This window comes from Amphibalanus amphitrite, unplaced genomic scaffold (genome assembly GCF_019059575.1).
Source record: "Amphibalanus amphitrite isolate SeventyFive unplaced genomic scaffold, NRLGWU_Aamphi_draft 000762F_arrow, whole genome shotgun sequence".
Taxonomy (NCBI): Eukaryota; Metazoa; Arthropoda; class Thecostraca; order Balanomorpha; family Balanidae; genus Amphibalanus; species Amphibalanus amphitrite.
Window position 1 is genome coordinate 83,443 of NW_024882256.1, and position 24,856 is coordinate 108,298.

At 52.5% G+C, this 24,856-nt stretch overlaps 2 protein-coding genes across 20 annotated transcripts in view; one reads left to right on the forward strand and one right to left on the reverse strand.

The window, feature by feature from the left end:
* LOC122365765 (Down syndrome cell adhesion molecule-like protein Dscam2) overlaps positions 1–5,718 on the reverse strand; it is a gene marked incomplete at its 3' end in the record, with an annotated part of 88,965 nt that extends 83,247 nt beyond the window's left edge. The window contains exons 1-2 of the mRNA XM_043337255.1: positions 5,652–5,718; positions 5,363–5,461 (exon numbers count right to left, since the gene is read on the reverse strand). Of these exons, the coding sequence (XP_043193190.1) occupies positions 5,363–5,420 (58 nt within the window). The remainder of the gene's footprint in view (positions 1–5,362; positions 5,462–5,651) is intronic.
* A 603-nt stretch (positions 5,719–6,321) lies between these two features.
* Positions 6,322–19,742, forward strand: LOC122365769 (calmodulin-lysine N-methyltransferase-like). 19 transcript variants are annotated; one of them, XM_043337291.1, is made up of 13 exons: positions 6,322–6,385; positions 7,002–7,051; positions 7,521–7,678; positions 7,873–7,934; positions 10,392–10,507; positions 10,924–11,048; positions 12,459–12,533; positions 13,931–13,994; positions 15,930–16,061; positions 16,518–16,649; positions 17,230–17,470; positions 17,780–17,859; positions 18,202–19,742. In XM_043337291.1, exons 2-10 carry the CDS (start codon positions 7,016–7,018, stop codon positions 16,599–16,601), a joined length of 852 nt encoding a protein of 283 aa, XP_043193226.1. In that variant the 5' UTR covers positions 6,322–6,385; positions 7,002–7,015; the 3' UTR covers positions 16,602–16,649; positions 17,230–17,470; positions 17,780–17,859; positions 18,202–19,742. The 19 variants fall into 19 exon arrangements, with proteins under 19 accessions (XP_043193226.1, XP_043193221.1, XP_043193212.1 ...); XM_043337286.1 differs by having other exon boundaries at positions 6,327–6,385; positions 17,230–17,478; XM_043337277.1 differs by having other exon boundaries at positions 6,361–6,385; positions 10,089–10,507; positions 12,459–12,581; positions 17,230–17,478.
* Positions 19,743–24,856: the final 5,114 nt, after the last annotated feature.

Below are 24,856 nucleotides of genomic sequence, written 5' to 3' on the forward strand. Positions count from 1 at the left end.
TCTGCACTTTTACCGTCAGATCCACTGAAATCACGGATGTAACACTCAGCTTGATGCACAACGGACCTGGTGGCGATGCCTACATTACGGATATTAGATGCATGCGAGGCTATTACTTGACCTGCAGAGCACTGGCCTTGAGTGCCTTTGCAATAACGTGTGAGAAGTAGGCCGGCCATCCCTCACAGCTCGCCGGCATCACTCAATCGCTGCCTGTCGGCGCCCAAACAGCGCGCACATCGCCGGCCGGCCCGTCAAACAGCACGGGGACAGGATGGAGGGGCAGACAGGATGGAGGGGCAGACAGGATAGAGGGGCAGCCCGTCTTCCACCGCTGTCTCCCCAGCCAGCAGCGGCGCTTGCTCCGACGCCATGGCGTTCTTCAAAGTTGGCCACAACGCCCACTGCAGGTGGCTCCAACCGACCCACGCCGTCAGACGCGCACTGGATGGCTCAATCCGACCAGCGACACCCACTGGGGGGTGGCTAAATCCGACAAGCGACATCCACTGGGGGTGGCTCAACAGCACAGATATGAGCCCCGCTGCAGTCGCGGAGCACCTTTTTCAGTGTAGCGAGGCTGCGGTGAATGAGTCACATGATCACTGATTGACCGGGCCAGTGAAATGTTCAGGATCGGCGTTGTAGTCTCACAAAGAGGGTGAACAAATCCAGCCTGATGCCTTTCGAGCCATACAGGGTGTAGCGAAATTATCCGCACATCTTTGGCTTCCCGCTGTAATTAAAAAGCAAAACAACCTGGTGCTTTTACTTTTAAATGACAAAGTAGCCACCTTTCATGAGAACACAGTGACGAATGCTGTGAAGCATTCCAGCCACTGGGTCCTCCAGCACACTGGCTTTGATGCGGACCAACGCCGTCTTGACCTATGACTTCAGCTGGGCGGTGCTTGTGGCGGATATGTCTTCAGACATCTGCTGGACAAGAGCACACAGGTTTCAATTGGATTGGGATCGGGACTTTTTCCGAGCCATAGGTCATTAGCCCAGAATTATTGGGAGTTCCATCGGCATCACTTCTCGTTCTTTTAGAGGCTTTGAGGTGGCGCGCCGCCCCACCTGAAGACGGCGTGGCCTAAATCAGGCATCAATGCGCGTTCAGAAGCCGAGCTCTCCTGTGCCGTCTGGTTGAGCGTCTCCAACCACTCGTTGGCCAGGATGGTGCTCCGGTAATACTTGACGTTGGTAGTGGTATTCTGTGACACTATGTCCAACTGGAACACCGCAAAGCAGCTGAACATGCTCCAGATCTGGATCTTGGCCGGATGTCTGACGCTGTTGACGGCCGGCACGTTCGAGCTGCTGGCCGCCCACACACGGCCCATTGGACGGTTCAAAGGATGATATACCTCGGACGGCGACCCATCCGACCAGACCACCTCACCGTGTCCTCTTCCGACCAGTGAACGTGCACTGGTGTTTTGCTATCGTTTTCGGTTTGAATGGCAGCAGAAACAGGTTGCAGCGCGGTGTGACGGATCATGGTGTATGATCCCTTAATGCCTGCCTTGGTAAGCATTCGAGTCAGTTTGCAGTTGATTGGTGTCGTTTCGTAGTCACAATCTTGGATAACTCTCCACACCACTTGACAAGGGCGGTTTGTGCGGTCGCGGCCGGGAGGAGTCTACCACCCAAGTCTCAGCTTATAACGCCTCAGGCAGGTGTGTAAGTGGTTGCTGCTGATATCCAGCTGTTGGCAGACCATCTTCTAGCTCATGCCGCCATGCAATTTTGCTACGCCAGGAGAGACTTTACTCCTTTCTCGTCTGGGACGAAAACTACGAAGTGAACACGGCGGTGACTCGACCCTAACTGAGAGCAAGAGTCACCTCGCAAGGTCAAGCCACTTCTGAATGGAGAACTGATAACGCAGCCAAGATTCTGAGTTCTGACCGTAGGTATTCATCCGATTTTCCCGTTTCTAACATCAGAAAAGAAACTGTGAGAGCAGATATGGCGAACAAATAGGTGTCCAGACAATATTGCTACACCCTGTAGATGACTGTTGGGGACAGAAAAGACGAACACGCCAAATGTAATGAGATGATGTTTTTCGTACTCCAGCGTAACGCTCTCAGTCCCAGCGGATAAAAACAACACCTAAGAACGCCAAATGTAACCGTTTGTCGTCTGAAAGTCAGAACATCAAGCTGGCACACTGAATATACGTCGCATATACATAACAGTGAGGTGCGGTAGAGCGGAGCCCACAGGGTGGAGCCATGCGTGTGCTGGAGGGCGCGCTCACAGAAGCAGCGGACGGTAGCCGAAGGCGGCACCTCGGACTGCCAGTCGCGCTGCCAGTCTGCCAGCCGCGCTGGCGCTGCTAGTCTGCCAGTCGCGCTGCCAGTCTGCCAGCCGCGCTGCCAGGCTGCCAGTCTGCCCGGCCGACCCAGGGCAGTGGTTGAGGTGCACTCCACGACGGACGGGTACAGAGTCACAGACTGCAGACACCCTGACGCACCTCCGTCGCGCCGACCGTTCCGAGTTCGGACGGCCGCAGGCTACAAAACGGTCTTACTCCGTCCAACTCTGGCCTCTGTAGGCTCTAAAACATGCACCGAGCTCGCCTGGCAGCATCATACGGTTTGTGTATGAGCAGTATGGAATGAGGCAATACCTACTTTAAATTAGATGAAACATTGTAGCTTTATTATAATACCTAAAGCGACTCAATAAAATTGAATTAAAGATGCAGATGAAACAGGATAATAGGATTCACACAAAAGCTCATGTTTCAGAGGACCATTTGGACATATAAGGGCCAACAGGCACGATCAGGTGGGCAAGCTTCATGTCAGCGAGTACCTACGACTCCAATGTTGAATTGAGTCAATGCCAAGGGGCGGCATTACCACTAACTGCAGCTGCTGCATGCAGGCGCGTAACCACCACTGGGGACACTGGGGACCGGTCCCCAGTAACTTTTGGGTTACTGGGGACCGTCCCCAGTAAAACTGACCACCTCAATTTGCTTACATGGCGAAATATTGTCTCTAAATCGACGTGAAGAGTAATATGTAGTCAACGTAAGACAAAACTATGGATGTTTTGTTTAACCAGCGCCCGGGTGGGCCTCTCAGCCAACTTTGCCATGGTGGGGAAGTTTTTTTTTTGGCCAACCAGGTTATCTCGGAAAGTAAGCAAGCTAGAAAGACGAGGTAAAAAGCAACAGATAGCTCGCTACAGTACTCGTATCTTTCAGAATTACCTACATCATATTTTGAGCAGGTCATCGCTGAGGTCTTTGCAGGTCACCAAATGTAAAATTTTCACGAAATGTTGTTCCCAATTTTGACAACTTTACATAAATCGGCGCATAAGTCAGGAACCAATAGAGCTGCAATGCTGCGGGAAAGCGCATTCGATAGCGCTTTCAAAGGCCTTCCTGAGTAATGTTCTCAGGTTTGTCCTAAGGTCAACGTTTTAGCTTCCAGGCCGGCGTTTTTGCGGAAAAGGTTTTTGCATCATACACTTTGTATGACGCTGATTTTACCGGCATCGCGTTTGTCTCGTCGAGACGCGTCGAATGAACTGAAAAGGTCAACTTTAAAATTTAACCCCTGGCCCAGGTTACGGAAAAAGGTTATGTTGCATGTCATTTGATTGGTATTGTTGAGCTTAACACATTCATGATGTTTTCAGCGCCCTAGCATGTTTCTACCTAAAATTGTGGTAAAAAAAAACTGTTGGAGATGTTTCATGACCTAAGATGAGCTGAGGGGCATAGAGGGGTCACAGGTGCAATTTTCCGGTTCAGTGTGTCATGTTTACCTGTGTCACGGTGTATGAATGTGTTTTCGGCCAAAAGAAGAGCATTTTAAGTTTCTCCCAATGACCTATAATGTAGAGGTCGTAAAATTGACCTGACATTAGGTCACCGATGTGAAAACTTTGAGATACGTATACGAATTTTTCATACTGATGTCCTCAAGTAAAAGCTCGAGTTTCAAACTTCTGGGATGTTAACTATAGGAATGACATAGTCACAAAGTTTTTAGAGGCATGATTACTTTACTTGCCCTGGTGACCTGACCTTAGGTGACCTGGGGTCAAAATCTTCACACACGATGCGAAATTGAGGTATCATAAGCCATACCAAGTTTCATGGCGGTGCGCGCCGAGGTTTTCCTTAAACGCGCAAAAAAAGCTGGCAGGTGTGGCCAAAAAACGCCCCCCACCTCCCCCCCCCCCCCCACACACACACACTCAGGCGAAGGCTGATCCTGAAATATCATATTTGGTCTTGGCGGCCCTCCATGTGGTCCCCAGTAACTTCAGACTCGTGGTTACGCGCCTGGCTGCATGGCAAGATGGCAGTCATATAGGTAGGTACCCCTAATGCCTTACCTCAACTTCCCTTAGTGCTTAGTGCACGATATGCAAATACAATAAAGCCTGGGCGTTCCCCTCTCAACCAGCTCAGATGTTCCGTCCTGATTCTACTCAGTCACTGTCAGGTACAGCCCACCGCTAAAGTAATGTGCGGTGTTGCCAATATCAACGGATGCTTTTGACTGGCGATTTTTTAATGCGGAGTGATCGAAAAGAAGATCGAAAAGAAGTCAATAGATAAAATTGCAGCTGCAAGGGTGACGATGCATGTAAGCTACATTCAAGGTTTCATTTTACTATGGTTTATCGTTCCTAAGCTTCAGAAGCAGAACATACCCATGACTGAAATTGCACATTACTTCTGCTGTGGGCTGTGCCGAGTACTGTTGCAGAGCCCAGGGCCCCAGTGGGCATCTAGATGGGCTTTGAAGATGTTCAGTGAATGACAGCCTACAACCACAGTCCCAACTTTCAATCAGTAAAGCTGATACCTTACTAAAAATGAACATACTCGTTAGGCATGGGTGCATGACTGCTATCGCATGACTTAACCTTTTAACATTGTTGTTTTTGGAAAAATAACATTATCTTTAAAAGGTACATATCTCCCACAAGTCAATGACTCAAACGAGAATGAAAGGATATAGATTTTCTGTTACTATGTGTTATGACATACATCATACAACTTATCAAGCCAGCAATATCTTTGAACTTACACTTATACAATATGCAATCAATGTCATAAATGTCACATGCATCCTGATTCAACCACACCTGCTAGGGATCGGAATACCGGAATACCTAGTCCTAATCCATGCCACATTGACATGGGCCCATGGCGAGGCATCGCATACGCTCCTCACCCTGTCTTCTAATTACATTTACTTATTATTTACTAATACATCATCAAATGTATCTCAAGACTACTGAACATTTGAACAAAAAATTGCAATCTGCATTTTCTTTTTCAATAACAAAATAGCGGGGCAGAAGGGCAGGTACTCACCAAAGAAGAATAGGCAAAGCAGCCCCAGCAGGGGCCACTCCAGAGAGGTTTGTCCCATAGTGTGGGACCCCACTGACGCTTCACTTACAGATGCTTGAGCTTCAAACGAAAATAAAACACAGATTATCACAATCACAGACTGAAACCGAAACGCTGATGCTACACCAACACCCAAAACGATAACGGGAGCGTGCACACACCAAGCCGATTGAAAAAGCGCCACCAGAGTGAGAATTCAATATTTTCACGAATGTTCTAAGAAGTTAAGCACTAGCACACCCCCACTCACCAAAACTCGAGTTTTGGTACCCACAGAGTCGGCACAACACCTCGCGCGTACCTCCGCGCACCCCAAACTCAAGTGAACTCTCGTAAAGGCATAAAGAAGACGCCGTTGTCTGGTAAAGAGATGGGAATGTAAACAAATACCTCAAACATTTTCCAGAAGTATCAATTTAATTGATGTTTGAAGTATCTGTAAATCCGGGTACACATGCTGTAAAATGCATTTATTGCATAATTCTGAGGGTCAGAAACTGTATATCTATGGTCAGAAATGAAATTGATGACAAAAAAATGAAAAACAATGTTTGATAGGATGTAACAAATGTAAATTTTGTAATCAATTTAACTTATTTTGGTGTGAGTGAGATTTTTCGAAATACTTTGTGAAAAGTAATATACTTAAAAACGGTTATTGGTATTTCTTGATATAAATATTTCCCGAGTACCTATGTGGTACTGGTGGTACTTTTGTCCCCTGAATTACGCCAGTATTGCCTCTGCTGCGCCAGTGAATTCCTTTACTTTATACTGTTCGATCGCAATTTCATTGCCAGTTCGCTGCGAGCTCGCTGGCATTTAGTGACTTTTCATTGGTGGAATTCATATGAGTTGTGCTATTGACAAATGAGATGCCGAGAAGTGTTATTATTGGTAGCAAAAAAAGTAAAGACCGAACAGAACTTTTATTTTATAAATTTACACGGAAAAGCAAGAACACTAACGACACTAACCAAAACAGTACATATTGCCTTGGCCTTGGGTGGTATTGATAAAAGATTTAATTCGCCCGAGGACGTATTTACTATGGCACAAAAGGTTCAGATTTTGCACAAATAACGTGCTTCAACTCTTGGCGCGAATTGTTCTGAAAATTTGGCGCAAAATCGCTTGCTCCGCCTCCGAGTTTCGAGTCCCTTAGCCGTCATACGTTGACGTTGCCATTATAGAGTTCAGTGGACGATGCATATGAATTTTTCCAGTCTGGTAGAAGTTGATGAAAATTATATACTTTTTGACCGCAAAGAAAACAGCATTTTTGACTTGTATGCCTTGTTGATATCTGATCTGACTTTTAAGGCGGAGCCAGAGCCCAAAATGTGAACAAATCAAATATCAATAATTTTTACTTTGACCTGACCTGTGACGTCATCGGTGACCTCGAGGTCAATGAAATTAGGTTTCGTTCGACAGTTTTTCGGGGTCTATCAGATGCCGTTTGAATTTTGACGATCGGCCCAGTAGTTTCAGAGTTAGGAGGGGGGCTATGAAATATAGCCCCTCCCCCCCTCCCCCAGTAGGGCGTGTTATACACAGACCCCAGTGGGGCGCAGGTTAATGAACTCACTTCTTTCAGCCTGTACCCACTAAATGAAGTCAAAACGACATTGGATGGTACTTTCTGAGGTAAGAAGGAGTTAGCCAGGGCTGACACTTTCTCTGAATAGCACCACCTTCACCCCAACTAGGGATACCTCCCAGCTTTGAGAGTTCTGGAACACTGGATCAACTCAGTGATCAGCTGTGGTACCTATGACAGTGGCTGACTCGTAGGTGCTCTGAGGTGATGACCATGGCTGCAATGCCTCGTGTCCATCTGTGGCTAGTGACTATGGAGGTTATCAAGTTGTCCACTCCTTAAAGTCCTTTGTGGCTGCTCTGTCCCTCTAGCCCGCCGGCGGTGACTGTGTGCCCTGTGCCCGCCAGTGGTGGCCGTGTGCCCTGTGTCCGGGCCGTTGGGCCGGCGGTGACCGTGTGTCCTGAGCCTGCAGTGACCGTGTGTCCTGAGCCTGTAGTGACTGTGTGCCCTGTGCCCGCCGGCGGTGACCGTGTGCCCTGAGCCTGTAGTTACCGTGTGCCCTGTGCCCGCCGGCAGGCGCTGCGCCGCCGCGAGGCGCCGGTCGGCAGCCGCTCTGTGGTACGCCAGTTCCAGAGCCTGGGCGTGTTCGACGTGAGCGGCGCCGACGCCGACGCCGACGGGCCGTGGATGACGTACCGGCTGCCGGGCGGCGCCGGGCCGGGCCTGCAGATCAGGTGGGCGGCCCGCCTCCCCTGGCCGGCGTCTGTCTGGGCACTAATCGGCTGCCGCTGCGGGTGTAACGCTGCGCTGGGCGCCCGGTCTCGGCGGGCGGGTGTGGCTGGCTGCTAACTCGCTCTCCGCGCGCGCTCTGTCCGCCTCTCTGCCGCCGTGCCGTCCCGGCGTCACACCCGGCGTGACCCTGTTTCAGACACGTTGAGCGCCGGCTCAGTGCCTCCGACCTGGTCGGCTTTAACAACACGGGAAACGTGTGTAAGTAGCGACGGCCGCGCAGTAAGTCGTCCAGACTGTCACACCGCACGGCCAGGCGGCTGCCGACTTCATATGTGTACGGCGCATCCAACAGTAATCAGCGGCCATTTTCAGCTGGCATGTCCCGAGCGGCGCCGACTTTTGGCTCATTCTGCAGCCTTCTCGATTTGTCCCCTACATGGTATATACGCGCGATATCTGCACTGCTTGCTGCTTTCGCAGAGTCAAGTCGCTCGTGGTCAAGTACCAATGTGCATCATTGCTTCACTTCATTAAATGAGTATTGTTAAATGTTTTAAAATGCTGATGGCTACAAGTTTTACGCACGTATTCTTTTATGTTTTTGCTTTTTTCTGAGCAGTGATCAATAAGTGTCAATGCGCTTGCGTAGCACAGCATAGATATGCTTTCTTGCGGACCAAAGGATGATCAATTTAATATTATTGATGAAGTTTCTGCGCTGTATGTATCTCCGTTCGTCTTAGCACACACTCGCGTATACACAAGCACGCTGACTCCCCGCCGAGCCGGTCTGAATGCTGCCGATGGTTGAGGCAGTGGCTCAGATTTTTGTATTGTTAGTCGCTTGCCGTCAACAACCACCGTGTTTTACTAGTAGTCTATCAGGCAGAGACCGTAAGCGATTTCCGAAAATGATATTACATGATCCAGACCCACGGCAGCCCGCACACACTGTATTCCACGTCACGTAACTACTTTTTTAACTCGATATTTTATGCAGGGACTCTAGCTACATGTAACGATACGCGGACATGTTCGTCTTTCTGCTCGGCAGTCCTACAGAGCGGCTTCCTTTTCGCATGAACATACGACGCAGCTTCTGCTTGGGCCGGATCGCTTTGCTTGTGAATGGACGTGTGCATGCCTTTTGTTTTTGTTACCTCTTCCATGCCCAAGGGCGCCATGGATGGGGAGGAAAAACATCGCTAGAGAATGGCCTTCGTGGCTGGGAGACCGTTGTCAGCCCCCTTCGATGGAGCTTTGATCTGCTCTCACTGAGCAGGCAGCCAAAAAGAGGAGCAGGTGAGCCTCCTGCTGATGGAACTGATTCTCCACGCAGCCAACTGGACGCTGACTGCGTTCGAGGAAAAGGCGCAGACTCAAGGTCGTCAACAACGGGGGAAGCGCGTGGATGCAGAATCACCGTTGGTACCTCACATTGAGTGAAAGAAACTGAACTGTCTGCTGCTCCTGGTCACAAAATACCGCAAGGAGTTTCCTATCCCACGAAGGCCATTCTCAGGCGATATGAGTAGAAATCTCAGCCTCTCAGATTCCACTTCCCGTTCGTCTAAGCCCTTCAGCCCGAGGCGGAAGCTCCAATGGGTAAGTGCTCTTCTGGATAATATTGCTAATTACCTATGTTACCGAGGGCAATGTCCACCAGCCAGAGAGTGAGGATTGATGCAGTGACTGACTGCGGCCAAAAACTGTTTTCGCACGCCAACTAGCTGGATAGAAGATGATGATCGGTACGGTAACGAGTTAAATGTCTTTATTACCTGTGTGAGGAATGTCATCGGCGACCGGTCCAGTTCTTTTTTTCACTATCAATGTTATTTTTCTCAGATCTGTTCAGTTGTGTATTTGACACGATATCATGAGAGTTGCAACGTGCGTGAGCATTCGTACCGATCTACGCAGTTTTTTTCCAACATAAACATGTTGCTTGGTCAGTGGTTAGTAGCGAAAAAATCGACTTTTTGCGACACCTCTAAGCATTATTAAAAATGGCTTATTTTTATGGAAGCACTCACAATGACCAATGAAATAAGTACGAAGAGAGGGAGAGAGAGAGAGAGCGCAACTTAAAAATTGACCTCTCTACTGTGTATAGGTAGTGCGCATGACGCTGTGTATGCCTATTGTGCAATGTATCGTGTGATGTGTATTGTGTAATGTGTATGTCGCTGTGTATGTGTATTGTGTATGTCTATTGTGTACACCGCTGTGTATGTGTATGTGTGCTGTGTACGCAGCTGTGTATGTGTATTGTGTGCGCCGCTGCTGGCAGGCGTGTGGCCCTCGAGGAGGTACTGACGGTGCTCTGTATGTGTATTGTATTGTGTATGTGTATTGTGTATAGTGTGTATGTGTATTGTGTATGTGTATTGTGTGCGCCGCTGCTGGCAGGCGTGTGGCCCTCGGAGGAGGTACTGACGGTGCTCTGTATGTGTATGTGTATTGTGTATGTGTGTTGTGTATGTGTATTGTGTATGTGTATTGTGTGCGCCGCTGCTGGCAGGCGTGTGGCCCTCGGAGGAGGTACTGACGGTGCTCTGTATGTGTATGTGTATGTGTATTGTGTATGTGTATTGTGTGCGCCGCTGCTGGCAGGCGTGTGGCCCTCGGAGGAGGTACTGACGGTGCTCTGTATGTGTATGTGTATTGTGTATGTGTATGTGTATTGTGTATTGTGTGCGCCGCTGCTGGCAGGCGTGTGGCCCTCGGAGGAGGTACTGACGGTGCTCTGCGCCGCCCGCCCGCACCTCTTCGACGACAAACTGGTGCTGGAGGTGGGCGGCGGCATGACGTGCCTGGCCGGCCTGACGGTGAGCTACGGAAAGGGGAGGGGCGGCATGATCTGTGTCTCTGTCCGACATCAGGGTCAGCCCTTTCACCATACATGGCCGAGTGGTGGAACCATAACTGAGCTTTATCTAACTTATTCAGCGGTCGGAGCATGAACTGCCAAAATGTGAATAATTTTAATTTTGGCCCGGTCTGTGACATCATGACATCGGCAAAATTGTCTTCTTTCAACAGCTTCTCCCGTGACTTTCGAATGATGCTTGAATTTTCAGTATTGGACCAGTACTTTTGAACAAAGGACGGGGGGCGCTCTGCAGCGCTCTCAGTTACTCGCGTCAAGTACTCCCGTGGAGCGCGGAGTGGCCAACCAGAGTTGCCCCCCGGCTGGACACTGACGGCGTGTTCTGACGCCGCCGACGGCTGCTATCGCTGGCAGGTGGCGGCCAATACGGCGGCGCGGCGCGTCCTGCTCACGGACGGCAACGAGACGGCTGTGCAGAACGTGCGCTGCATCTGCGAGCGCAACCGGGCGCTGTTCGGCGCCACCGCCGTGGACGTCAGGTGGGTGGGTGTGCCGCGCAGAGCGGCCCGGCCCACCGGACCCAGCCGCAGTGGGGAGCGGGCCCGGCCCACTGACCCAGCCGCAGTGGGTGTATGTACCCCGGCCCGCCGGACCCAGTCGCCGAACCGACCCAGTGGACGGAGTTAGTGACGGAACGGAGACACAGCACTACGGACGGACTGAACGGACCCACAGAACGAAACCAGTGGACGGAGACAACACGGACCCGCAGGACGAAACCACTGGACCGACACACAGAACGGACCCACATCACGGACATATAGCACGGATACACAGCACGGATAAACAGCACGGACACGTCATAGCACGGACACACGGAACGAAACCACTGGACCGACACACAGAACGGACACACGGGGCAGACACACAGCACGGACGACACAGGACGGATATGCACCATGAACACACTGAACGACACACAGCACGACACTGGACGGATATGCAGTTGCACCATGAACACACAGCACGGTCAGACGTCACGAACACACGACGGGTATACCTACACCACGGACACATAGCACGGACACACAGCTCGGACACACAGCACGGACACACAGCAAGAACGTCCGAGTGAAGGGCGTTTCGGACTCTCCCTTATAATCGGCATGCAACAAACGAGCGAGACGGTTACAAACTATACCTTTAATCAGTGTACGACGTACGGGCGTGACTCGGACTCACTGACTCAGATTCGGAGTTCGACCCATTGACTCGAACTCGGACTTAGAGGCGACGACTCGCCGAGGCCGTGTGACTGATCGCTACATATTATTACTTGGGGACCTTTTGTTCTTCAAGTGCAACGGGCCCCACCCCAAAGACGTCAGTCGCACGGCACAGCCTGGCTCCTGTTGACCTCCGGGACTGCCGAGCGGTGACCTGTGCCCGGTGACCTGTGCCCGGTGACCGGTGACCCGTGACCTGTGCCCGGTGACCTGTGACCTGTGACCGGTGACGTGTGCCCGGTGACCCGTGCCCGGTGCCCGGTGACCTGTGCCCGGTGACCGGTGACCGGTGACCTGTGACCTGTGACCTGTGCCCGGTGACCTATGACCGGTGACCCGTGCCCTGTGCCCGGTGACCGGTGACCTGTGCCTGGTGACCTGTGACCTGTGACCCGTGACCTGTGCCCGGTGACCTGTGACCTGTGACCCGTGACCTGTGACCCGTGACCTGTGACCTGTGACCCGTGACCTGTGACCCGTGACCTGTGACCCGTGACCTGTGCCCGGTGACCCGTGACCGGTGACCTGTGACCTGTGACCTGTGCCCGGTGACCTATGACCGGTGACCCGTGCCCTGTGCCCGGTGACCGGTGACCTGTGCCTGGTGACCTGTGACCTGTGCCCGGTGCCCGGTGACCTGTCTGACCCGCCGCCCCGTTTCAGCCGGCTCCGCTGGACCGACCCGGCCGACGTGGCGGCGCTCCAGGACCAGTGTGACGTCATCCTGTCTGCCGACTGGTCAGTAGCCCGGCGACCTCAGTGTGACGTCATCCTGTCTGCCGACTGGTCAGTAGCCCGGCGACCTCAGTGTGACGTCATCCTGTCTGCCGACTGGTCAGTAGCCCAGCGACCTCAGTGTGACGTCATCCTGTCTGCCGACTGGTCAGTAGCCCGGCGACCTCAGTGTGACGTCATCCTGTCTGCCGACTGGTCAGTAGCCCGGCGACCTCAGTGTGACGTCATCCTGTCTGCCGACTGGTCAGTAGCCCGGCGACCTCAGTGTGACGTCATCCTGTCTGCCGACTGGTCAGTAGCCCGGCGAACACAGTGTGACGTCATCCTGTCTGCCGACTGGTCAGTAGCCCGGCGACCTCAGTGTGACGTCATCCTGTCTGCTGACTGGTCAGTAGGCCGGCGACCTCAGTGTGACGTCATCCTGTCTGCCGACTGGTCAGTAGCCCTGCGACCACAATGTGACGTCATCCTGTCTGCCGACTGGTCAGTAGCCCTGCGACCTCAGTGTGACCGTGACGTCATCCTGTCTGCCGACTGGTCAGTAGCCCGGCGACCTCAGTGTGACGTCATCCTGTCTGCCGACTAGTGGTCAGTAGCCCTGCGACCTCAGTGTGACGTCATCCTGTCTGCCAACTAGTGGTCAGTAGCCCGGCGACCTCAGTGTGACGTCATCCTGTCTGCCGACTGGTCAGTAGCCCGGCGACCTCAGTGTGACGTCATCCTGTCTGCCGACTGGTCAGTAGCCCGGCGACCTCACCGGCCCGGTGGTCCCTGTGGCCCGGTGGCCCTCAGTTGCGCTGTGGGGCTCTGGGGCTCTGGGGACCGCTTCGATCCACTGGCCCTCTCCCGCTGTGACTCGCCGAGGCTCTGTGACCCTCTGTGACCCGCTGGGGTTCTGTGATCCGTCTGTGGCCTGCCGGCGTTCTTTGACCCTTGCGACTGGCCATGACTGGCCGGAACAGCGCCGCCAGCTTCAGACGGCTCTAATACCGCGCCGCCAGTGACCAGTGTCAGACGGCTCTGATACCGCGCCGCCAGTGTCAGACGGCTCTGATACCGCGCCGCCAGTGTCAGACGGCTCTGATACCGCGCCGCCAGTGTCACGCGGCTCTGATACCGCGCCGCCAGTGACCAGTGTCAGACGGCTCTGATACCGCGCCGCCAGTGGCCAGTGTCAGACGGCTCTGATACCGCGCCGCCAGTGACCAGTGTCAGACGGCTCTGATACCGCGCTCAGCGTATCCGCCGTCAAAAAGGCTTCTGTTGTTTTTTTTAATCAACTATTATATATATTTTTATAAGTAAATGCTGTAAAAGGTTTGGTTCCTTCTTTAGTGATTGCCTTACAAGAATAATCCATTATGCATTAACAATTATTAACACCCTTCTTTCGCCCACAGCCTGTTTTTCGACGACGCGCGTGATTCTCTGGCTGATTTCATAGTGGCTGTGCTCAGGCCCGGGGTAAGTGCGCCCGACCCCTGCTTATTGCAGTCGCTGAACTGATAGCGGTCAGATATATGCTGACTTGATGCGAGCACGCTGATTACTTCGGCGCCATCTCTTTCTGAGTTTCTCCGCCACACCACCGCGTGGTGCTGTGTAGCTGACTGCCGTCAGGGGCCAGGGTTGTGTAACTGACTGTGTGCCGTCAGGACGCTGTATAACTGACTACCGTCAGGGCTGTGTAACTGGATGTGTGCCGTCAGAACGAAATTGACTGTGCCGTCAGGGCTGTGTAACTGACTGTACTGTACTGTGCCGTCAGCGCTTCAGTGTAACTGACTGTATACTGTCAGCGCTGTGTATCTGACTGTGTACTGTCAGCGCTGTGTAACTGACTGTGTACTGTCAGGGCTGTGTAACTGACTGTGTAACTGACGGTGTACCGTGCTGTGCCGTCAGGGCTGTGTAACTGACTGTACCTATACTGTCAGGGCTGTGTAACTGACTGTATACTGTCAGGGCTGTGTAACTGTGTAACTGACTGTATACTGTCAGGGCTGTGTAACTGACTGTATGCCGTCAGGGCTGTGTAACTGACTGTATACTGTCAGGGCTGTGTATCTGACTGTGTACTGTCAGGGCTGTGTAACTGACTGTGTAACTGACTGTATACTGTCAGGGCTGTGTAACTGACTGTGTACTGTCAGGGCTGTGTAACTGACTGTGTACCTAACTGACTGTGTGTACCATGCTGTGCCGCCAGGGCGTGGCGCTGTGTAACTGACTGTGTAACTGACTGTGTAACTGACGGTGTAACTGACGGTGTACCGTGCTGTGCCGTCAGGGGGTGGCGCTGTGTAACTGTGTATCATGCCGGCAGGGCGTGGCCCTGTGTAACTGACTGTATGCTGTCATGGTTGTGTAGTGTGTAACTGACTGTGTAACTGACTGTATGCTGTCAGGGCTGTGCAGTGTGTAACTGACTGTATACTGTCGGGATGTGCAGTGTGTAACTGACTGTATACTGTCAGGGCTGTGCAGTGTGTAACTGACTGTGTAACTGACTGTATACTGTCAGGGCTGTGTAGCTGACTGTGTAACTGACTGTGTAACTGACGGTGTACCGTGCTGTGCCGCCAGGGCGTGGCGCTGTGTAACTGACTGTGTAACTGACTGTGTAACTGACTGTATACTGTCAGGGCTGTGTAACTGACTGTGTACTGTCAGGGCTGTGTATCTGACTGTGTACTGTCAGGGCTGTGTAACTGACTGTGTAACTGACTGTATACTGTCAGGGCTGTGTAACTGACTGTATGCCGTCAGGGCTGTGTATCTGACTGTATACTGTCAGGGCTGTGTAACTGACTGTATACTGTCAGGGCTGTGTATCTGACTGTGTACTGTCAGGGCTGTGTAACTGACTGTGTAACTGACTGTATACTGTCAGGGCTGTGTAACTGACTGTGTACTGTCAGGGCTGTGTAACTGACTGTGTACCTAACTGACTGTGTGTACCATGCTGTGCCGCCAGGGCGTGGCGCTGTGTAACTGACTGTGTAACTGACTGTGTAACTGACTGTGTAACTGACGGTGTACCGTGCTGTGCCGTCAGGGGGTGGCGCTGTGTAACTGACTGTGTAACTGACGGTGTACCGTGCTGTGCCGTCAGGGCGTGGCGCTGTGTAACTGACTGTGTAACAGTGACTGTGTAACTGACGGTGTACTGTGCTGTGCCGTCAGGGGGTGGCGCTGTGTAACTGACTGTGTAACTGACGGTGTACCGTGCTTTGCCGTCAGGGGGTGGCGCTGTGTAACTGACTGTGTAACTGACTGTGTACCGTGCTGTGCCGCCAGGGCGTGGCGCTGTGTAACTGACTGTGTACTGTCAGGGCTGTGTAGCTGACTGTGTAACAGTGACTGTGTAACTGACGGTGTACCGTGCTGTGCCGCCAGGGCGTGGCGCTGGTGGTGGCGCCGCCTCGCAGCGGCACGCTGGACCGGTTCGCGCTGGAGGCGCTGCGCTCGGGCCTGCTCGTCAGCCGAATGGAGCAGTACGGCCCCTTCCTGGACTCGCTGATACAGTCGGTAAGGCGCGCGGTGCAGCGGGATCCGGTACAGTCTGTACGGCCCTGGACGTACAGACCCTGGATCTGATACAGTCTGTACGGCGTGGTGCAGCGGGCTCTGGTACAGTTTGTATGGCGCGCGGTGTAGCGGGCTCTGATACAGTCTGTATGGTGCGCGGTGCAGCGGGATCTGAAACAGTCTGTATGGCGCGGTACAGCGGGATCTGATACAGTATGTACTCTGTATGGTGCGCGGCTCAGCGGGATCTGATACAGCCGGTAAGGTTACCGTCACTGCGCGGTGCAGCGGGCCACAGCCGGCCTGCGGTGAAAATTTTTCAACAGAATGGGTCGGTTTCTTTTTTAACAGAATGGGTCGGTTGAGATGGATTGCAATGCGCTGATATGTTCTATGGTGCCGCCGTCTGGCCGGCGTACACTGCTGACCTCGAGTGTGACCCCCTCCCCTCCCCAGCACCGCTCCGACCCGACCTTTGACCCGAACCTGCACCTGCCCGTGCTGCTGGAGCTGACCAAGCCTCTGCGCGGGGCCTGCTGACGACGCCGCCCGGGCGCCGGGCACGGAGGGCCGCAGCGAGGCTAGCGGGTGAGGAATGGGGGACCCGGGACGGGACATAGTGGCGGTATAACGGGACTTGGGGGACAGGGAACGGGACGTGGGGGACCGGGTAGGTACGGGACATGGGGGACTGGGGACGGGACATGGGGGACTGGGGACGGGACGTGGGGACCGGGTAGGTACGGGACATGGGGGACCGGGCACGGTACATGGGGGACCGGGCACGGGACATGGGGGGCCGGGCACGGGACATGGGGACCGGGTAGGTACGGGACATGGGGGACCGGGCACGGGACATGGGGACTGGGGACGGGTGGACACGACGGGACACGGCACTCTACTTTGATGGGCTTCATTTTGTTTTTACCATCAAGTAAGAATTTTAATAGCTTCTCTCCTTTTTAAGAATGCTCCCAACGGTAGTTTAGTAACTTGAATAGTTGCACTTCCAGGCTAGTGTGCTTCAGAGTTCATTAAAAATAACCTGCCCTTTTATCCTGGCATTTAACCATGCCACCCTAAGAAATAGCAGTCTGCCGGTGCGCGGCATTGTTACACCGTTGCCTGGATGATTTTGTTCTTAACATTGTTTTTTTTTGTATTGCAGATGTGGGGGAGCGCTGGCTGGATTGGCTAGGAGCCGGTGTTTGCACAGTGATGGAGAGGTCAGATGGCGCTGGTAGCGGGATCCGACAGGTAGCGGGCGGCGGCGGTTCAGGCAGCGCTGGCGGCCCGCCCGGCCCACCGGCAGTTCAGGCAGCGCCGGCAGCTGGCGGCTCACCCGGCAGCTCTGAGCCGGTCAGCTGGCGGCCCGCCCGTCCCACCGGCCGTCAGCAGCGCCGGCAGCTGTGAGTCGGTCAGTGAGGGTCGTATCGCCCAGCCGCCGGATTTTATTGAATATACTGTTTCGTGGATTTGAAAATTGCCTAATGCATTTCAACTGTCAAGTCGTCTACACTGTTTCATGTTAACTGTGCATTTAATCCTACTGATAATCTGTACTGTTCTGTTTTGTGAGATTTAAATGGTCTGTCTTTTTGCATGCTTTACATGCTCTAGATTCTAGAGTCTAGAATATTGTTATATATGTAGTGTAGTTTATTTTTTCAGCGAGTGCTGGCTGGCCGATCGGTTGTATCATTTCTCATCTGTTTCAGTTGCCCCAGCAGCGGCCGCCAGGAGATCGCTGATAGTCGCGTAACAGCACATGGAAACGGCTCGATGGAATAGAAATCAGGTCAGTCGGCGGTATACAGTACATGTAGGATCCCGGTTGCATAGGATCCGACTGTCGGCTGGACTTTGAGCAAGCTGCTGTGTTCGGCTGAGACGTGTTCAGAGGTGACTGTGAATTGTGATGGCCGCACGATTCTGCACTAATGAGTAGCCAAACATCACTGTAATTGAGGGGTCGAATTTCATCAAATATCACACAACTTCTAGCATGGAGGCAGCTGATGCTTCATTATGTTTTGCATTGCTATGCTAGTGTCTGCTCTTTTGTTGATGTTTCGACATCGAGCCATGTGTCTTCGTGTCTAGGCCTGTGCTGTTTCGTCCACCGTTTTCTTTTTTTCAGGTGGAATGAACAGGCTGTTGATGAAGCAACGAACCAGATGTCTGAACCTGTTCAGCCCGTCTGTTCTGTGCACGCATTGACGGTCGTCGGAACTGCCGCGCCCTAGCCTCGCCTTGCCGTGTACCTTTTTATTTCGTAGAATAGCTAGAACTAGCAAATTGGACGTCTTCGCCCTTAACATACAGCACCTAGTAAGCTAGTGAAATACGGATTTGCTGATTCACTGAAGACTCTTCAGAACACTGAGCCAAAGATGTCAGCCACTCAGTTTACCGTTATGTGGTGATAGTCGAGGGCTGGGTTTCGTCTATGATCTGTTGGTTGTGTTATCCCTAGTCGCTCGGCGGCTGTGCCGGTTGATGTGTTCGCGCTGTTTCCCGCCCGTGTCGCCGGCTCGCCGCGGCTCCCCAGTGCACCGTTCCTCAGTGTGTGCGCTCACCTACCTCACACACGGGGAGGGCGGCGTCTGAGCAACGGCCCGCGCTCCGGCTACCAAAGCACACGCTCAGCTAAACATTCCTCCCAGCGCCTCGGCACAGCACGGGAGCTGATGAACTGCAGAGCTTTCAGGGCGGCGAGCGCAGGCCGTGGAGCGCTGCGACAGCTGCTCAGAGATAGAGGTCCACCCCTAGTCTCAGCAGGGTAGAGTCAGTGATAGAGGTCCATACTTAGTCGCAGCAGGGTAGGGCTAGTGCCGGAGGTCCACCCTAGTCGCAGCAGGGTAGAGTCAGCGCCGGAGGTCCGGCCGTAGTCGCAGAGCAGGGTAGAGTTAGAGGCCAGGTTGTCACTGGTGATGCAGCGCGTGCTGTACGCGGCGCAGTATTTTGGCCAGGGTGAGTCCATGCGGCGCAGTATTTTGACCGGGGTGAGTCGGTGCGGCGCGGTATTTTGACCGGGGTGAGTCGGTGCGGCGCGGTGTGTTGGCCGGGGCTCGGTCCGTGCGGCGCGGTGTGTTGGCCGGGGTGAGTCGGTGCGGCGCGGTGTGTTGGCCGGGGTGAGTCGGTGCGGCGCGGTGTGTCGATGATTGGTGTTTGTGATCGGTCTCTCACCCGGGTGGCCGGGTGCGGGCCGGTGGACAGCGGACTGGTCCAGGAGGTGGGCCGGTGCGCGTCCTGTGCGCGGCGGCTCGGAGACTGTGTGTGACCCGACCGGGACAGGTCGCGCCAGCTGACCGTGACAGGTCGCGCCAGCTGACGGTGACAGGTCGCCCCAGCTGGTCCGAAAACGAACTGGATGGTGGCCTGACTTGGAAAACTGCCATAGGCGAATGTAGCTTGCTTCATCCTTAGCTCAGCGACCTCGCGGAACAATTTTCGTTTGAGCGTCTTCAAATGGCATATCAGCATTGTTTCGTTGATACTCAGGTGTGTTCCATTTGTTGGTTATGCGGTGTAAAACTAAACTTGTATGCACTTGACGGGTTTCGTTGAAGAATTAGTTCTTTGCTCGGTGTTTGATGTTGGGCATTGTCTCCGTTATTGGAATGTTTGTCAGTGGCCGATGTTTTGTATGTTTGGTTGCTGAACATGCTGTCTATGTTCTCTCTGCGTTTCAATTGCCGGTTTCCTCACTGGAGGGCGGTATGGATCGAGCAGTGTTTCATGGGCCAACGCCCTCAGACTTCTTTCGCTCCCCTGTTAGGGCGCTTTCAAGAAATCGACCTTTTGTCTGGAGCCGTTAGTAGCGGAGCACCGGTGGAGCGCAGACCGTTTAGTGGGGGAATACCGGTGGGACATGCACCCACTGGGGCTGACAGTCACTGACTGAGGCTGGACCAGCTTGCCCAGCACTGCGTCCCATGGCTGCCGGAGCTCTGCATTGTTCTGCTGAGTAGCCCTTTGGGACACCATGGTCTTGCGGAGAGCGTTGAAGCGCGCGCCGTGCCTCGTCCTCCCTCGTCCTCCTCGCCCAACGGCGCCTCGTCCTCCCACGTCCTCCCTCGTCCAACGGCGCCTCGTCCTCCCTCGTCCTCCCTCGTCCAACGGCGCCTCGTCCTCCCTCGTCCTCACGCGCCGCGCCTCGTCCTCCTCGCCTAACCGCCGTAAATGATGCCGCCGAATTCAATTTTAGATGTAAGCTGACAAACGGCTACTGGGAGTCGCGCGGAGTGCAGCGATGAGTGGGGACCACTGGCCGGCGCGCAGCCGGGGCCCGCTCGTTCGATGGAGTGCCCCTGCCGCTATCTGTGGGTAATAGGTAAACACGGGGATTGGAAGCACCGGTGAACCGACGACTAAAATTGGTTTGGCCTCCTCCTCCTCTGCCCTCTTCCTCCCTGACATGTTCATCCATCCCCAGGTCAAACGGTTCGATTACTCTCAAACTTAGCAGCCCTGCCTCGGTCGGACTTGCTGGCACCACTGCGCCTTGGTGCGTGCTTAACTTTCAAGAGAGGCTGTAGGTATGTGGATTGTGGGTACATACACTGCGCACCCTAATTCATATTTTGTTTATTGCTATTCAAAGCATCTCGTGGAGCAGTGGTGAGAGGGAAACCCTTCATCATAGTGCACTGTGCAATGTGCATACCTACTTTCTCGGAACGCTTGCGTTTCTCGCGTGTCCTTTTGAGGTCTGCGCCGACTCTGGTTACATTGTGCGGTGCACTGGAGTGGCGGAGCGTCCCGGACGTCCTCGGGTGAGTGCCGGCCCGGTGCGACTGCGCAGTGCAGTGGTGAGGACGCGCCGGGAGGGTCGGACACACCCCCGGCGGGCCGGACGTCCCCCCTCCCCCTGCCTCAGTGATGTGCACGCGCCTCGCGCGGGGCCTGCGGCTGCGGGGGACACACCCCCGCCGGGCCGGACGTGACCGCTCTGACCCCGCTGACCGCTGCGCCTCAGTGACGTACCGGCGCGGTGCCACACCCGCCGCGTATACCGCGGGATGGCCGTGCCAGCCGCCGCCGCCAGTCCTCAGCAGCGACCAATAACAATGGCCCCGACGCGGTTCCTTACAATAACAAAAATACCTCGCCAGTGCGCCGCCACTCGACAGGATATAAAGCGCGCAGCGTAAGACAATAAACGGCGCGGCCGGGCTCCACCCGGCGGTCAGTGCGACCACCGCCAGTACCTACCTATAATACCTACGCATTTAGGTACACAATGATAAGAAGCAGTTTAAATCGACTATCCTTCGATTCTGCTCAAAATCAGTGAAAAGGTAGCAAATGAAGTCTATCATAATTTTAACGCGATTTTTGCGACGCTTTTAATAAAGTCCGCGACCCGCTTGGGCTCAGGGATTGCCACGCCGTACTTGCGAGGAGGGGGTGAACACCCCCTCTCCATTCTAACTCGACTCCTGGGCCACGTAGCGTCTAGCGACACGCGGTAATGTCCGTGAAGTTAGCCAACATCCAACACAACACAATTTGCAACGTTGAGCTATAGCCATAGAAACTGGGTTATAGGTCAATGCGACCACGCTTGTGTTGAATATCCCCCTTAAAATTCCATCAAAACTCAAAAGAACGGACCCCACCCCAAAAAAAAAACCTTTTAAATGACAGATTGTAGGTACCTTTTTCCGGAAAAACGGTGCATTGCACGGCGTTGCAACTGCTCCCATATGGAAGAACGGCCTAAAATGCAGGTAGGTCATCTTTCCGATTTTATTTAAGGAGCCCTTGTCCATTAAAAAGCATTTTAGGGCGGTCTTTTTTAGAACGCCCTAAAATGCAGTTGGGTCATCTTTCCGATTTGTATTTAGGTAGGGGACCATTAACCCGCGCCCCACTGGGGGGGGGGGGGGTATTCATAGCCCAGCCCCCTCCCGTTTTTCTGCAATAGCTTCCAAACCGCTTGACGTACCTATCGACGCCAAACTTTCAGTACCTTCGGCTGCATCAAATTGACACCTTTTGTCAAAATATGTCGGCCGGAAATGACGTCAGAGTGACGTCATGCTCGGCCGATTTCGACGCAAAACATTGAACCACGGCAATCGCTCCCAAGAGCTCAGTTTTTAAGCTAGATCCAATTTCTTTGCATGAGAGGACTCAGAATAGACTGCGCTATCACACTGTTATCTCGGATTTTCAAAAGTTTGAAAATTTTGAAAATCATATACCTAATAACAAAATTCATTTTTTTAACTTTTTGCCTTTTCGAAAAAAAAACGGAATACCTACATGTGATAGAACACATGCTCATGACTTATACCTACCCTAGCAAGTTTTAGCTGAATACCTACCTATCTTCAAAAATGGCCAAGTTGTAGGATAAGGTGCCTAATTAGCGACCCCCTTAATTTGAACCGTCATTGCTCACGCTCTGTGGGTGCCACTGTATTACTGGCTTGATTTTCAGAGAGATCGTTCATTTTTCTATTAAAATATAGTCATTTTCTGCCCCAATATTCACTAACTTATTTGTAGTGAGCATTTTGGCAACACATTGCAAAAAACGCTAATAGAGAACTCTTCCCGATTAGCGACCGGGGAGGGTCGCTAATAAGTCTATGGGTTTACCCATATTAAAAATGGCAAAAAAATGCGACGCCTGAAAAGATGAAATATGATCTCAAAAAGGTAACCTATACGCAAAGCACTCAATCACTCGAACAGGGACGTTTATCCAACACATTTACGCAAGTAAAAACTGATCACGTGATGCAACGAAGGCGAAAAGAAGGCGGAAACCCAAATTTTGCGGGCTATCTCGCATGATATTCGAGGTCCGCGCTGAATTCGGCACCCCTGCAGTCAGTGACGACATTTGGCATCCCCTGCCACACATTGCAAGCTTCAGCAACACCTCATTTTCATTTCTCTCTTTCCCCTTTCTTTCCCTTCTTGAGCTATTTGCGACCATGTCAGGCGCAAATAGGAAATATGAGTTGCAACACATTTTTAACCGCCATGCTGTGCACAGTTGAGCGATTCACTATGGGAAAACGGCAATCAATTGAAAAAGGAATGTCGATTCGGAATAAAAAGGCGCATCATCCTAATGAGCATCGCTTTTCATCAGAGAGGGCCCAAACACACACGTTTTGGATAAGAAACTCGTTACTTTTATTTAAACTCACCTGAAACGTCCCACCAGAAACATCGACGACCGGAAAATAATTTAATTTGATAACCAAAGTATGGCTGACCTTTTGACGATGTTTTGCCCCGTTTTCTCCTGCCAGTTTTTCTGTAGGGAGGTAGGTCGCAAATCGGAAAGGGTCGCTAATCAGGCACCTTACCCTATGCATTATTGCAAAAAAAAAAATTCACAATAAGGTATAATTTTTTTTCAAATCAATGTTTCAGTACGTATTTGACATCTTACACCAATATAAATAGCACCATCGTGTTCCTGAGCTCAAAATGCATCTAATATCTAGTTAGACACCTTTTTTGTTGAATAATTTTAAGTTTTATCTTCAAAACCTGACCTTTTTTACCTGAAAGTGACCGGACCTAAGCTAAATTCAACTCAAAATGACCTTGAATGACACAAACGACATCAAATTCGAAATATATTGCCTAAATGGATCATAAAACATGTGTCATGTCACGTGGCCGACGCATGATTACGGAGCGAGGGAAGCGAGCGGAGTCTTTCCTTAGATTAACGGAAATTTCTGAGTATGAGCGGCCGGCCGGCCGTGCGGCCGCTTTTGCGAGGCTTTTAATAAAGTCCGCGACCCACTTGGGCTCAGGGCATTAGCGTCGCCACGGGGGGGCAAGCGGGGCAGCTTGCCCCCCAACCTCGGACCGGGCACCCCTGAGATCGATACAGATCCGATGAGATTTTGGAGTCGGGAAAAAATGGGGGTACCTTTCTGAGAATGTCTGTGAGGTCAGACTCGGTTGGAGCGTGCAGTTTAAACCAGGGTCTGACTCGCAGCCGCCAAAATCTTCAAGACTCCGAGTCCAGACTCGGAAATGTCAATGCTGTGATTCATTCCGTGTTCCTAGTTCGTTCTTTATTACATTTTACAGCTGATTTTCATAAGTTTTGGAGTGCTGGCACAATTTTCGTTCAAAGCGTGAAACGAAATCCTCGGAGCCTGCCGCCCTTTCTCAACTCTCGTCAAATGTCTGCGACAGGCTCAATTACCGTAAAGTGTCGCAGGGCTCATGAGATTGCTTCAAACAAAGGCTCCTAAGGAGCTCCACTGAGCCCTAAAGAAGCTTTCAGAGGGCCCAAACGGGCCTCTGAAAGTCCCACTGGTGTCCATGTTCTCTGAGGGCCCATACAGGGATCTTTGAGCCTTCGAACATTTCTGAGAACCTTAACTGGCCTCTGATAGTTCAGCCAAACTTTTGAGGCGACATAGGTACTTTGCTAACCCCAAGCCGGCATCTGAGGGGTCACAGCTCACGTGTCCCTCTGAGCAGGGGCGGATCCAGAAAATCTCCAAGGGAGGGGCCATTAGAAACCAGGAGGCCCCCCCCCCCATAATCCCACCTGTTGGAGGCCCCATCTTCCCACTTGTTGGGCCCCCCCCCAAAAAAAAAACTGCGTCTATTGAGCTTATCTAGCTGTTCAGGCAACATCTCAACATCTGTGCAGGCTTGGAGGCCCTCTGTGCAGGTTAGGAGGCCCTGTAAAAGTGGTCATCTCTGTGAGTATAAGAGACCTCCAAGTTATGAAAAGCTTTACCAATCTTCTAACAAAGAAGTCTTCTCAGCTAGTCTTCTAAGAAATATCTTAGTGG